We start from the raw sequence: 13,123 nt of genomic DNA, 5'->3' as shown, positions 1-13,123 counted from the left end.
TGGAGCCTTTCAAGATTCAACAATGGGACATGCAATGTTAGAAGAGAATTATTTCCTCCTTACATGGCTCATTGTACATCCCTGAAATTGTTCTTGTGGGGAAAAAAAGAAGCAAGATATACATCTCTGTGGAAATTAAAAAAATAAATCAGTTTTATCATCTGTAGATTTCTAACATGGCAGGCATTTATGAGCTTCAAAGCTGTATAGTTCATCATACCATTATATGCTTAATGAGCTTTATCACACATATTGGAAAAAGATTGGAAAGGCTTCTTCATGAAAATGTTTCACTGTTGTGTGAATGAAAAGAAAACTGTATATAGTCTTTATTTAAAATGATAATTTGCTATATAATCCAGCATTTATCATGCTTTTGCAGCCTGCAAGTGTGTAAAGCATCTTTATGAAAAATGTACTGACAGCTCATGAACTAACTTTAGCCTACTGCTATCATACAGAGCCAAAGCATGAATTTTAAGCCTAATTAACTATAATCATTGCTTAATTAACTGTAATTATTGTTCACTTTAAGACTACATGTGCCACATTTCATTTGCATGGTGGTTTTTATATCCATGACTTTAAGCACTGAAAACAAGGATTTATAAATGAAAGACTGATCATCAAGATGCTGTTATATACATACATAAGCAACACGTGCTCCATCTTACAGACAGACATCATGTTTCCATAATACCTATAAAAACTGGTCACAAAACTGAAGACACCCATAGAGACACAATCCCCCAAATTCTTATGGATATATCTGTGAGTGACTCATTCTGACAGAGAAACTGAGTATCCATTGCAAGGTTATATGTACAGAGATATACACCCTGAAATACATGAACTTTTACACCCACTGGTGTAACAATTATTTAATTTTACTCCTAAAAATAATTATCAAATAAAATGATGGACCTGCATTGTAACTGTCACGGCTGCCAGGAACTAGCTCTTAGTCCTGACATGCAGTAGACTGAAGGACATGCAATCTCACATACCAGTGGACAGATAAAAAAAGATTTCGATGAAAAGTGGAAACAATCACAGATCATCCCTTCCCCCAGCCCCCCAAGAACAGATTGTTTCATATTCAGTGTTGACTTCACTATCAAAAGGACTTGGGAACAAGATTTTCTGTTCCTCCCTGATATGACAACACTCTTGTCTTGAAAGCACATGGTAGTTTTTATACAATGTTGTTTCCTTAGCAATGTCAATGAATACTGTGCCATGTGTTCAGAGGTGGGGAGGGAGGGAAGCTAGATTAAAAATCATCAGAATGCAACAGAACTCAGTCCGGGATTATTACAGATTATGTAAAGGCACAGGGCATTTCCCTATGGTAGTTAGTCCAGGGTACTTGCCTCCTCTCAAAAAAATACAACAGAAACAATACTATAAGATTTAGAGAGATGAGCATAAAAAAATAGTAGAGAAACACACTGCTTCTAGATTATCATCACATGCAGTAGCTGGTTTTGAAAAGTGTTAGATATTTACAGGACAGACAAAGAGCATCCTAAATTAAATTAAATAAATTTAAAAAATAGATATAGAGGAGATACAAACATGTTATGCCAGATACAGCTATGGACAGTCTGGGTAAGAAGAAAATAACCCTAGTAGACAGGTTCTCCCATTAATGTGCATCTTCTAACTCTCTATATGGTCCTGAGCACTTAGACACTTACCACAGATTGATCTAGATCACTAATTTATTCCTACAATGCAGTGCTCTTAATGGTCACTGTCTTTAACAACACGGTGTTAAACAAGTGACTTGGAGAAGTGTCTTGTGCCAGGAAGCCTAATGTAACCCATCTCCAAACAACATTCCACAACCTACTTTCAAGTAAAAGTTTGATAATATATAATGTACCTGAATGTATTTTCAAGGCTGACAGTGGTGTAGCTGGTCCAAAATGTTAGGTAACAGCTAGCTTAAAAAGCTTACTCTCTGTGTAACCAGCTCAAATGTAAATCAGTTCAGAACTAAGCAAATACTCTTACTTCTCCTAGATTATTTTTGCCGCACGTTGAAGAGATTCAATTTCAGTCCACTTCCTACTAGTCAAGGGTTGATAATGTGAGATATGCTTCTCTTGTCAAATTCATAAATGTGAAAATTAAAAGGACAGAAAACCAGCTGTTTGATCACTTCAGTTTCACAACTTTTGATGAATCAGAGCAACTACATTGGTGTTGTAACAGCTTAATTATTATTTCAGTTTAGTGTAATCATATTTAAAACCACAGTCAACAAAATGATGAGTTTCTACATGCTTGCAGCAGTTTAATTAAGCAGAAGTACATTTTCAGATAACAATAGAGAAACTGGGATAAAAAATAAGGGAGAGGAAGGATGGGCCATTGATTACAGGATTAGTTTCAACCAAAAAGAAATAACTTTATTTCCCTGCTTTACCACAGCAACTTATCTCTGCACTACTTTGTACAAGCCATTATGTGTGTGCCTCAGCTACCCACATGGGAAAAAAAGAATTTCCATATTGTTATAAGAATATATGAAGCTAAAATATATTACTGATTATGAGACACTGCAGTATCACCTTGATGGAGTGATAAAAACAATGAGGAGGAATGCGGTGTAAGGGGACGGAGAGAAGTAGCTTGAACTACCAGTGTTAATACCTGTCCTATGGAAACCAACTTCAAAAATGGTCAAATTAAGTGTTTTTGAGAGCTGAATTTGACTTAGAAGAATAAAATACCTACTTTACAAGCCAACTTTTGTATAGTCAAGTGGGTACTTGCCATGATTTTTGTTCAAATTGTAGAATATTACAAAGAAGATTGAAGACAAGGCTTGAAATAAATCCAGTCCTCAGAATAGGAATGCTAATAATTTCATTGCAGCAATTGCCTGTAAATTTTTAATTTTGAATATATTCTCTGAAATTATTTCAGATACTGTTATAGAAAAATCCTCAGAATCCAGATAAATATCACAGAGAAGAAATAACAGTCTAATTGTACCTCCAATTTGGGCAAGCTGCCCTGGTGATGGAGAACGGTAACCCTGGTGTAGTCTGTTCTCAGAAGGCTGGTCCTTGTAAACTGAATGTCCCATTAGGATTCTCTCTGCTGCTCTGGTCAGCCTTGGTCTTTGACCTTCGCTGAGCTCCCCAACACTACCATCAGAATCCTACATAGAAGAGCAACATCAGAACAGCAAGTGTAAAAAAACCCAATGTATTTCTTCCAAAACCAGACATTGTTATCTAATTACGTTAACCCTTAAAGCATATATAAACTTAAGTCTATACTATTAGCATTGAATAAAGAAAACTGAAACTGAGGAGATATCATCTAACTGGGTTTGAAAGTAAGATCTACATTTATCAGTACTGGACAGAATAGAATCACTTACAGCCAAACAACATCACTTATTTTGTTAGTGGTATCCCAAATGATCAGAACCTAAATTATATTTTTAGCACATGAAGTCTTTAATGTTACACATATGGCCATTGTTGACTGCCTGACCTTGTAACATTGAAAGCGTCTAAAAGCTATTGACTCTCTGTTGTATAGCATGTCAGATCAAAAGTTCAATTTTTAAGTAGGTTTGGATAGCACTTAAAATTGGGACGGTTCTCTGGATTCTGACTTTCAAAGCTGCAGAGAAAAAACATATGTGCACAGTATCATTCTAAGGCAATACTAAGGATACCTAAGGAGCCTTAACATCTAGGACAGTAATCTTTCTCTTCTAAATGAGAAGGTTTGCTTGCGCACACACCTTGCCAGAATCAGGGGCGGGGGGGGAGGGGGAAGTTTATTAGTGTCTTGTATGGACAGACTGAGAGGTTCATAACTATGGGAAAGAGAAGAAGCAAATTAGAGATGCATTTTTAATTGGCAATGCTGATGAGAAAACGTCACTACAATTACAGTCAGACTCAGAGCTGACACTGTAGAAAGCTTTTCACTAAGTCCATGCACCAGAACTCATTAAGCAAAATAAAGACAGACAAAGGAACAGTTAAGGAGGTGAGTGAAGTTAGTAATTATTTAGACTAAACTGACCAAGACAGAAAGAAGAAACTGCATATGCATCAATAAAATAACAAAAAGCAAGATCTTCATGATCCACCGTAAATAAAGGTGTTCACGAACCACATTGCAATATTCAAAATTCACTTTCTTTAAACATTCCTCCAGCTATGTCAGTTAGAACAGACATCCAGTCCAAACTACTACTTTCCACACAGAAAATACTTAGAAGTGTGACAAAAAATTACTTTTGTCCTTTGTGATGAAGACAGTTACATTTTTCTATTAGTCTGTTTTTTCTGCCAACTGAATATGAATATTTTGAGGTTTTGTTCCAAGATCAGTATCAACAGCATGTGCAAAAGTGCATGTAAACATTTTCTGAGTTATTCTTCATACCTCCCTAAAACACTCATACGGCTGTTAAGTGCAGTGAACTTGTACTGTTAAACATACCACCTGTATTGCTGAAGTGACAGAAAACTTCCCTGGTATTCAAAATAACGGGACAAATCTGGTACACTGGAACAGTCACATACACACCTTGAAAACTAGGTACATGTGATACTATGTACAGTTAACGTCTTTATAACAACACTTAACCTTCAGTGTTTTTAAAAATTTTACACGAGAACATAGCCAACAGAAGTGGGATCACTTCCAGCAGGGAATGAAGTATATGAACCTGTTCTATAGCCAACAGGAAGGGTAAGTTTGAAATATTTTATCTACTTTGGAGTATTAAAGTATCACTTCAAAACTACTGTATTGGAAGGAAAAGGACTGTAAGTTACCTCCAAATGGTACATTTCTTCTTGTGCAGCAACAGGTGCTTGATTTAATTTGGCTAAAAGAGTCAGGACAGGATCCCTGTGATAGCCTTTATCCAGTCTTCTCACCACTTGCCCTTCACTGGGAGGATCAGAATCCTAAAACAAAGAAACAAAATCCACATAATACATGATATAAAACTGTTTTTCTTAGGAACTTGAATCATTCTTCTCTAGTTCACAATTAAGTTTTTTTCTTTTATAGTAAGTTGTTACAGTTTCCACACTTTGAACCTATGTCATGAAAATCCAGGCATTTAAAAATAAGCAAACTGATGACACACTGCTTTCTCCTTCTACCCACAGACATGCACAGTCTTTATCTGATACATAAGACTGCAATACTTAGAGAAGAACAAGGTCATTTAGGCCTCCAAAATTCAGGGAAACAGTTAAATCCTCACACTTACTGGTTGCTAGAAACGATCTGGCTGCAGAGCTGCTCTCACCAGCAAGGATTTAGCTTCCTCAGAGAGCCTTGTTTGAGGATGGAGGACTACTGAAAGGAGTTATAATCCAGCTGACAGAGAGGGAAGAAAACCTTAGCAAGCAGGCTTTCTAACCTGATGATGGGAACTTTAATTTAGGTCCACCTGATAACAGAGTTTAAAAGAGGAAGTGTGGCAGACAGAGGAGGCTTCTAAACGGAAGCCCACAAAAGGAACTTTTACAATCTTGATCAGGAGAGAAGTCATTCTCCTCAGGCGCCTATGTACTCACATGGCAAAGACTGAACAACAGACAGAAAGATCTGCAAATTCAGGGCACAGTCTTACAACTATGACGTGAATGAATTCATGGATATTAGATGGGAAACTATGCACAGGCGAAGTATGGCCATGTATGGGTAGAAATGTTTAGGAAGCATAGGCAGGGAAAAGAAAAGTGGACTCCTACTCTAGGACATTTACACTTTGCGTTATTGAGGTCGGAAGGGACCTCTGAAGATTGTCTAGTCCAACCCAGCTGCTCAAGGCAGCACCTCTTCCAGTGTTTAGCCACCCCCCCAGTAAAAACATTTCTTATGTTTAAAAGGAATTTCCTGAATTTCAATCTGTGTCCACTGCCTCCTGTCTCACTGGATACCACTCAGAAGAATCTGGCTCTGTCTTCCTCCTTTCCACCAGGTATTTATATACATTGGTAAGATCCCCCCCCGCCCCCAAGCTTTCTCGTCTCCAGGCTAAATGATCCAAGATCTCTCAGTATGACAGATGCACCAATCACTTAATCATTTTTGTAGTCCTTTGCTGGACTCACTCCAGTAAATCCTTATTTTTCTTGTACTGAGAGCCCATAACTGGACACAATACTCCAAATGCTTTCTCACCAGTACTGAGTAAAGAGGAAGGACGACCTCCCTTGACCTGCTGGCAGTGCTTTTCCCAATGCAGCAAAGGATGATCGTGGCCGCCTTTGCCACGAGGGCACACTGCTGGCCCATGTTCAACTTGTCCACCAGGATGCCCAGGTTCTTTTCAGCAAAGCTGCCTTCCAGCCAGTCAGCCCCCAGCATGTACTGGTACATGCAGTTGCTCCTCCTTGGGTGCAGGACATGACATTTCTTCTTGTTGAACTTAATGAGATTCCTGTCAGCCCATTTCTCTAGCCCAGTGAGGTCCTTCTGAATGGTGGCACAACCCTCTGGTGTATCAACTAGTTTTCTAACATCTGCAAACTTGCTGATGATGCAGTCTGTCCCATCACCCAAGTCATTACTGAACATGTTAAACAGCAATGCCACTAGTATTGACCCCTGGCATACACCACTAGCGAGTGGCCTCCAGCTGGACTTGGTGTCACTGACCACAACCCTTGCAGCCGAGTATCTCAGCCAGCTTTCAGTCCCAGGTCAAGTAATTCCTTGAATTCACAGACCTCCATGTGCCTACTGATGGTCTGAGTCAGGATCAGAGGGGAAAGGTACACTAGGGATGTTGTGGGCAGGGTCTGCTTCAGGACACCTGACAAACAGAAGATAAGAGAAGGCTTTCTACAAAACATTAACGGGGGTCTGATGATTACAGGTCTTCATCCTCATGGCAGATTTCAACTATCTGGACATCTTCCAGAAGAGCCATACAGCATCATGGACACAGTCCAGGAAGCTTTTAGAAATCCCTCTGGAGTCCCCTTCCAACCAATACTATTACAATTTCACTATCAATTTTTTTATTCTTTCATAAAGAAAACAGTTTGGTTTACGCATAGTATTACTCTACCTGATACTCATCATTTATATGACAGCTATGTCCTACCAAAAGGCATTATACAAAGTCAGAGAGGGGAAGTCCAGGCATTTGAGGAAAAGACAAGTTTTAAAAGAGAAAGGGAATGGAGAATACCTTGACTTGGGAGGCTTTCAGGACGATGGACTAAAGCAGACGTCAGATAAGAAACTATACTGAAGTTTTAAGTGGCTCTAACTAACCTCAGCCTCAGCTAACCTACTTTAATAATTTAAGCACACAAGCAATTAAAAGATGGCTCAGAGCTGAAACAGCTCAGAGCATAACAATGTTCTACTCTGTTTAAGATGTCTTAAAACTAAAAACAATAAAGAAATGAAAATAGGTATTAGCTATCTGTCACCTATGGAATTACATAAATCATTCAACTTTTTAAAATATAAATTAGTTTGTATAATGTCTTTTTTTCCTTTGGAGCTCTGAAATTCTAACATTCTTTGTAAGTGTACAGTTTAAAAGCATAAATTTAAAAAGTTTATAAGTGAAATTGCTTAAAAAATATCCAATTTATCAAGATGCTCAAGGCAAAATACCACACTAACTCTGTTTCCTTGTGAAACATTTCCTTACCATTTCATTGGCATCTTGTAAAGTACTGGTTAAGCTCTCAGCGAGGTTTGGAAGAGACAGTCCTCCTTCTGCTAAGGCTGAAAAATATTTTAAGTTACAAATACTAAAAAACATGCAAGGTTTATGAAAGAAAGCCAAGGCCACATTCTTTAATAATTGCAAGACAGTGCTTTAGTAGAGTTGGAAATTCCTACTGCCGGATGTGTATTATAAAGACATATTTTCAGCTTCCAAGAAAATCACTCTTACATTATCTTTACAATAAAAACTTAGTACCACATGGTACTTGTGCAAGACAGTCCCAATTATTTTCCATGTTGATCTTATGACAAAAGAGCAGATTTAATCTTCTTTCATTAGTAAGCAGAAGCATTTTGTTCAGAGACAAGAAAAAGAGCAATGAGGCCTCTTCAATCCAAACCCAAGAACTGAAAGTTAAGGACCAGGTTAATGCTTGCAGTTTTATCAGAAAATGTATGAAATGTAACTTCAGTAGACTGGAAGCAAAGTTTATAAAGAAAAAAAATTAATCCAAATTCTCATTTCCACAAATTTGTCTAGTTAGTTACCTCTTGCAGCGAGCACCTGTCCATAGCTGAAGAGTACCTCCCCTTCTGAGATAGGTCTGTCTGCAGTTTCTGTTTCTGTCTCGGTGAGGGTAAGGCTGCTTTCCTGCGTGGACTGCCCAGAACTAACTGTAGGCACAGGTGATGGAACCTGTGGATTGCAAGGAAGCGATTCGAAGGGCTTCGCTGATGACTGCTGAGATGGGAAAATCAAGGCCTCTGGTTCCTCATCATTAGCCACTGACATCTCACTATAATGTAAGAATATGCATTACAAATACACCAAAATGCATTTAACAATATAGACTAAAGTCTTAAATCAATACTGAAAATAAATTAATTTGCAAGTATTTTTTCAAATGAAAGAGCACAGCATTTTACAGAATAGTCCAAGAATCAGCATGGTTAAATAATGTTATTAATGAATTTCTGGTTATAACTAAAAATTACCATGTGTATTCCCACTGAGGTAGTGGAAAAAATAAAATGCTAATAATACAATATTTCATTGTCACTAGATTTATTACTGGCAGAGGTAACAATATGAGTTTACTAAGTACAATGTTCAGCAGGATGATGAATAAGGACTGATAAACTCTGAGAAAGGTCCTGATTTCACATTTTTCTCCAAAATATAAGTCAAGCAATTAAAAAAAAAAAGAATCCTGGTTTATCTCAGTGCCTCCTGAAATATACATCAGGCATTTCTTTCTACTGACTTTTTGACAATATATATTTATAGAGAATATACATATTTATTTTTTTAAGAAATGAGAAAACTGTGCAGCCTGTTCAACTCACACAGCTTTGGGCCGGAATGGTTCTTCAGTTAAAGGACTGGGCTTCTCTTCTTCTAGAGGAAGTTCTGCACCATCCCATGGGTTTGGAGGTTTTGGACTTTCCATTTTTGCAGCTTTGGAGATCCATTCTGAGGCAGGAGGGCTTGGTGTGGTTGTTCTAGGAGGTGTATTGACAGGGGTAACCACAGGTGTGCCAACACAACTAATGGCAGCTGGAATCTCAACTCCTGCATGTGTGAAGTCAAATTTCAGATCAGAAAGGAAAGCAGGAAGTAAATCTCAGACAGAGAGCTTGTCAGTTCTACTAAGCACTTGTAGTTTTTGTGATACCTTTTGATAGTTATGGAGACAAGACTAGATTAAGACTAGTTTCTTTTAAGTACAGTGTTGGCATCTGAAGGAGCTAGAATAAAACCTCAATTGCTTACTTCCTTTAATAAGGAAGACTGCTCTGCATTTTAAAAACTAAGCTGCTTTACTTGGAGAGTGTAAATTTTCCTTAATTAACATTAGAATCACAGGAAGGAGCAAAAGACAGCTATTTTTCTGATGTGAAAAAGTTTGGAGGGGCTGGGAGGGGTGGAAATCACACAGACCATAGAAATGTGCATTAAGTTTGAAAATAGAACTGTTACCAAATAAAAGATGTTTGCTTTTTATATGAATTAGCCCATGATTTTTGTACTACATGAGTTCCCACTTGAATATAGCCTCAAGAATATTTATCCTGAGAGATAACGTGTCTTTGAAGAAGAAAATTAAAGGCAGTAGATTAAAGCATATTTGCTACTTCTAAACTTCAATTATTATTTTCACTACCTGTTTCTTTAATTTTTTCATGTTCGCAAACTTCTCTACTCATTTCTGTAAGAGACAGAGAAGACTCTGGAGTTTTGACCGGAGGCAATTCTTTTTCTGAAGGTGGTGTTTGTGGTGGTGTGGCCTGGGGTGTTGGCAATGGAGTAGGCACAAGAGACTCCTGAGGGGGGGAAAAAAAACCAAACAACCATAACCACAGTTATTATCTCGATGCAAAATCCCTATCTCCCAAGTACCCTCAGAGATAGCTGAGGAAGAGAGAGAAAGGCAGGTTATCACAGAACAGGAACAGTTGTGGCTTAGATACATGCTTCAGGGATCCAACTCCTCCATCTAAACACAAAGTTGCACCAGGCTAAATGGTATGCCTGGACAAAACAAATTAAAAAACAGTAAATTATGCATTAGAATGATTACATTTGGAAATCATTATGAATAGAATAGAACAGAACAGAATAGAATATTTCAGTTGGAAGGGACCTAAAATGATCATCTAGTCCACCTGCCTGACCAAAAGTTAAAGCATGTTGTTAAGGGCATTGTCCAAATACCTCCTAAACAGCGACAGGCTTGGGGCATTGACCACCTCCCTAGGAAGCCTGTTCCAGTGTTTGACCACCCTGTCAGTAAAGAAATGCTTCCTAATGTCCAGTCTAAATATGAATTACATGATTACATGAAGTTTAATAAACATTTGATACAATGTTAAGCAAGAAAATATTCTGTGATAAAATTGAGTCAGTACGATAATTTTATGGTAACAGAATCAGCTAAAGAGAAGATTACAAACAAAGCAGTAGCCAAGACAATAAAGCACCAGAATAAGCATATAGTTGTGATGTTCCTTAAAAAAATTACAGCAATAGCGATAAATCTGACAAGCAAGTATGATGGTTGTTTAGCCTGCTATGAAGGAATATGATGGACCTTTTCAGATTTTTTCCAGCCCTGTTCCCTGATATTTCATAAAGAAAACAAGATAATGGGGCTAAACGTAGCCTTTCAGGCTAGTTTCTGAAGCATAAATCCTCAGACTGATTATTTTTATTAAAAACTCTTATGGGAAGAGGAACACGCTAACACATTTGGCAGTTCACACACAAGTGCATGACATAATGAACACCAAAGAACTTGGGAACTGGGCAGCTGAAGTTCTAGATAGGGAACTTCACAGTAAGAAGGGGCAGATCAAGAATGCAGAAACTACATACTCAAGAACTTCTGCTATAGGCTGAGCAGAAATGGAAAAAGGAGAAGAAAAAAACCTTATGAATGTACAAGTTATCCAAAGGATAACTATTAGCCACAAATGTGGGAAGACTTTAAAAAGACATAATTAGCTCCCTGAGATCCCAATAATGGCAGGAGAGTATCACTACTATAGCACAAGGCACTGAGGAAACCCCATCTTGCATACTACATTATCATAAAAAATGTCTATTAGCATATTAGTGTTACCTGTGGTCAAGACCAATCTAAATTGGAAAACATAGAAGTGCTGCCCATCAGCAAGAGACGAAAAATGGTACACATATGCATGATTGCTTTATTTAGCCTAATCAAACAAAGACCAAAAAGGACAAAACTAATCTCTTGAAGTGTGCAAATGAATAGATACTAAGGAGAAAATAACCATTTCAGCCTAAGGACATTTCCATTTAAGCTGGTACAGAAGCAAGGAGGCTTAAGAGGACCATTAGTAAATGTAGAATGGTTATTAGAAGAGGTTTCTAAGTATCAGAAGAACAAGCTACAAAGACAGTCCTCTTTAACATACCCTCCTTAATCTGTAATGGAGTGGGGAAGAGCTCTATAGATGCAGGATGGCTATATTTAAGCCTACAGCAGTGAAATGATTACTTTTGACTACAGAATGATCTGTTGGTCACTTACAGCAGGCACTAGGTGGTATTTCAGTCTATATGCACTGTGGCAGAATAGAATAATGGATCTCACTTTCAACAAAGCTTTGAATAGTTAGATTTCCAAGTGCAGCAATGTCCACATTCATCCCAAAGACATTATACAACACCAGATTGTAGCACAACCATGTTATTAGCAAAATTAGAGCCAGCTGTCATTTGGTTATCAAAGGGAACAGAGAAAATTATCCTGTATTATAGGAAGCTCTACTAATCATTTATGCATTTACTGAAAACTACTGAACTCAAAATTAGAAAGAATTAATACTCATTTTTACAGATATTAAAGAATGGCTGCAAGCCCATTAGACCAAAAATAATATTGTTCTCAGCTTCTATTTCTTCTTCTATGAAGAAATTAGTTTCTTCATATTTCATTTCTTCACAAGAAAGTAGCACAGCTATTTCTGTTGAAAATAACATGAACTATATTTTGGCAACATGAAATTAAGCACCAAGTCCTTCCCTTAGAAATCGGTTTTGTCCTCAGCCTTGAAGTAAATAAATAAATATAGCATGTTGCATGCAGCACAAAGGAATTAATTCTTTTTTCTTTTCAATTTTTTTTTTTTTAAAGTGAAATAGGTTTAATCTTGTTGCTTGCTGGGGTATAATAAGGAATAATCAAAAAAAAGCAAATCATGCACATTCAGTTCATCAATCTTTTTCTGTCATCTTTGTCTTGGACATAATTGAACCATCATGCCACAAAGAAATTATCCCTTAGAACTTCAGTAGGAAAGTTTAAATAAAACGGACTCTTACCGTCATAATCATTGTACTTGGAAGAACATTTGTAGCAGGAACTGCTTGCTGAGCCTGCTTGTTACCCAGCATGGTTGCAATTGTTTCACTGAGAGCTTCATTTACAAAATGACTTATCATTTCTGAGTCTACAGGCACACCAGCATTGATAAAGAGTTGAAATCCTCCACCACCTGCAACTTCAACTGAAAATGAAGAAACATAAAGCACACATCCAGATCTCACTTCTTAAAATGCATGCACTGTACTGCAGCTACTCATTTTATCTCCATGAACTTTTAAACATTCCTTTGCAAAAAGTGATTTTTTTATTTTACAGATAAAGAAACAACCGTAGAAAAGCAATTCAGGATCATAAAAGAAGGCAGCAGTGAAGGAAAGTGACATCACAAGAGAAATGCATTTGTCTCCCATTCACACACATTTATAAGAGAGGTGATTTTTGACATATCTATTAACAAAAGAAAGGCAAAAATTACAGGCTTAGCAAAATGCCAAATCTGATTTAGATGGCCAAAGCCAGAAGTTGATTTGTACAGTGGTGTGTTTTATGTGTTCTTTTTCTTTTTTTAGATA

At 37.4% G+C, this 13,123-nt stretch overlaps 1 protein-coding gene across 9 annotated transcripts in view; it reads right to left on the bottom strand.

Annotated features, from left to right (window-relative positions):
• KIAA0586 (KIAA0586 ortholog) overlaps positions 1 to 13,123 on the bottom strand; it is a 74,195-nt gene that overhangs the window by 30,006 nt on the left and 31,066 nt on the right. For 8 of the 9 annotated variants that reach the window (XM_075029554.1, XM_075029556.1, XM_075029555.1 and 5 more), the window contains 7 exons: positions 12,548 to 12,732; positions 9,861 to 10,020; positions 9,043 to 9,268; positions 8,245 to 8,492; positions 7,676 to 7,752; positions 4,821 to 4,955; positions 3,007 to 3,175 (listed from right to left, as the gene is read on the bottom strand). In XM_075029554.1, coding sequence (XP_074885655.1) covers positions 3,007 to 3,175; positions 4,821 to 4,955; positions 7,676 to 7,752; positions 8,245 to 8,492; positions 9,043 to 9,268; positions 9,861 to 10,020; positions 12,548 to 12,732 — 1,200 coding nt within the window. Of the gene's footprint in view, positions 1 to 3,006; positions 3,176 to 4,820; positions 4,956 to 7,675; positions 7,753 to 8,244; positions 8,493 to 9,042; positions 9,269 to 9,860; positions 10,021 to 12,547; positions 12,733 to 13,123 lie in introns of those variants that run through there. The other variant, XR_012650615.1, reaches the window with a different exon arrangement.

The sequence above is a fragment of the Buteo buteo genome, chromosome 6, assembly GCF_964188355.1.
Source record: "Buteo buteo chromosome 6, bButBut1.hap1.1, whole genome shotgun sequence".
Lineage (NCBI taxonomy): Eukaryota > Metazoa > Chordata > Aves > Accipitriformes > Accipitridae > Buteo > Buteo buteo.
The sequence above is the reverse complement of the archived record's forward strand: the minus strand, read 5'-3'. Positions and strand labels throughout refer to the sequence as shown.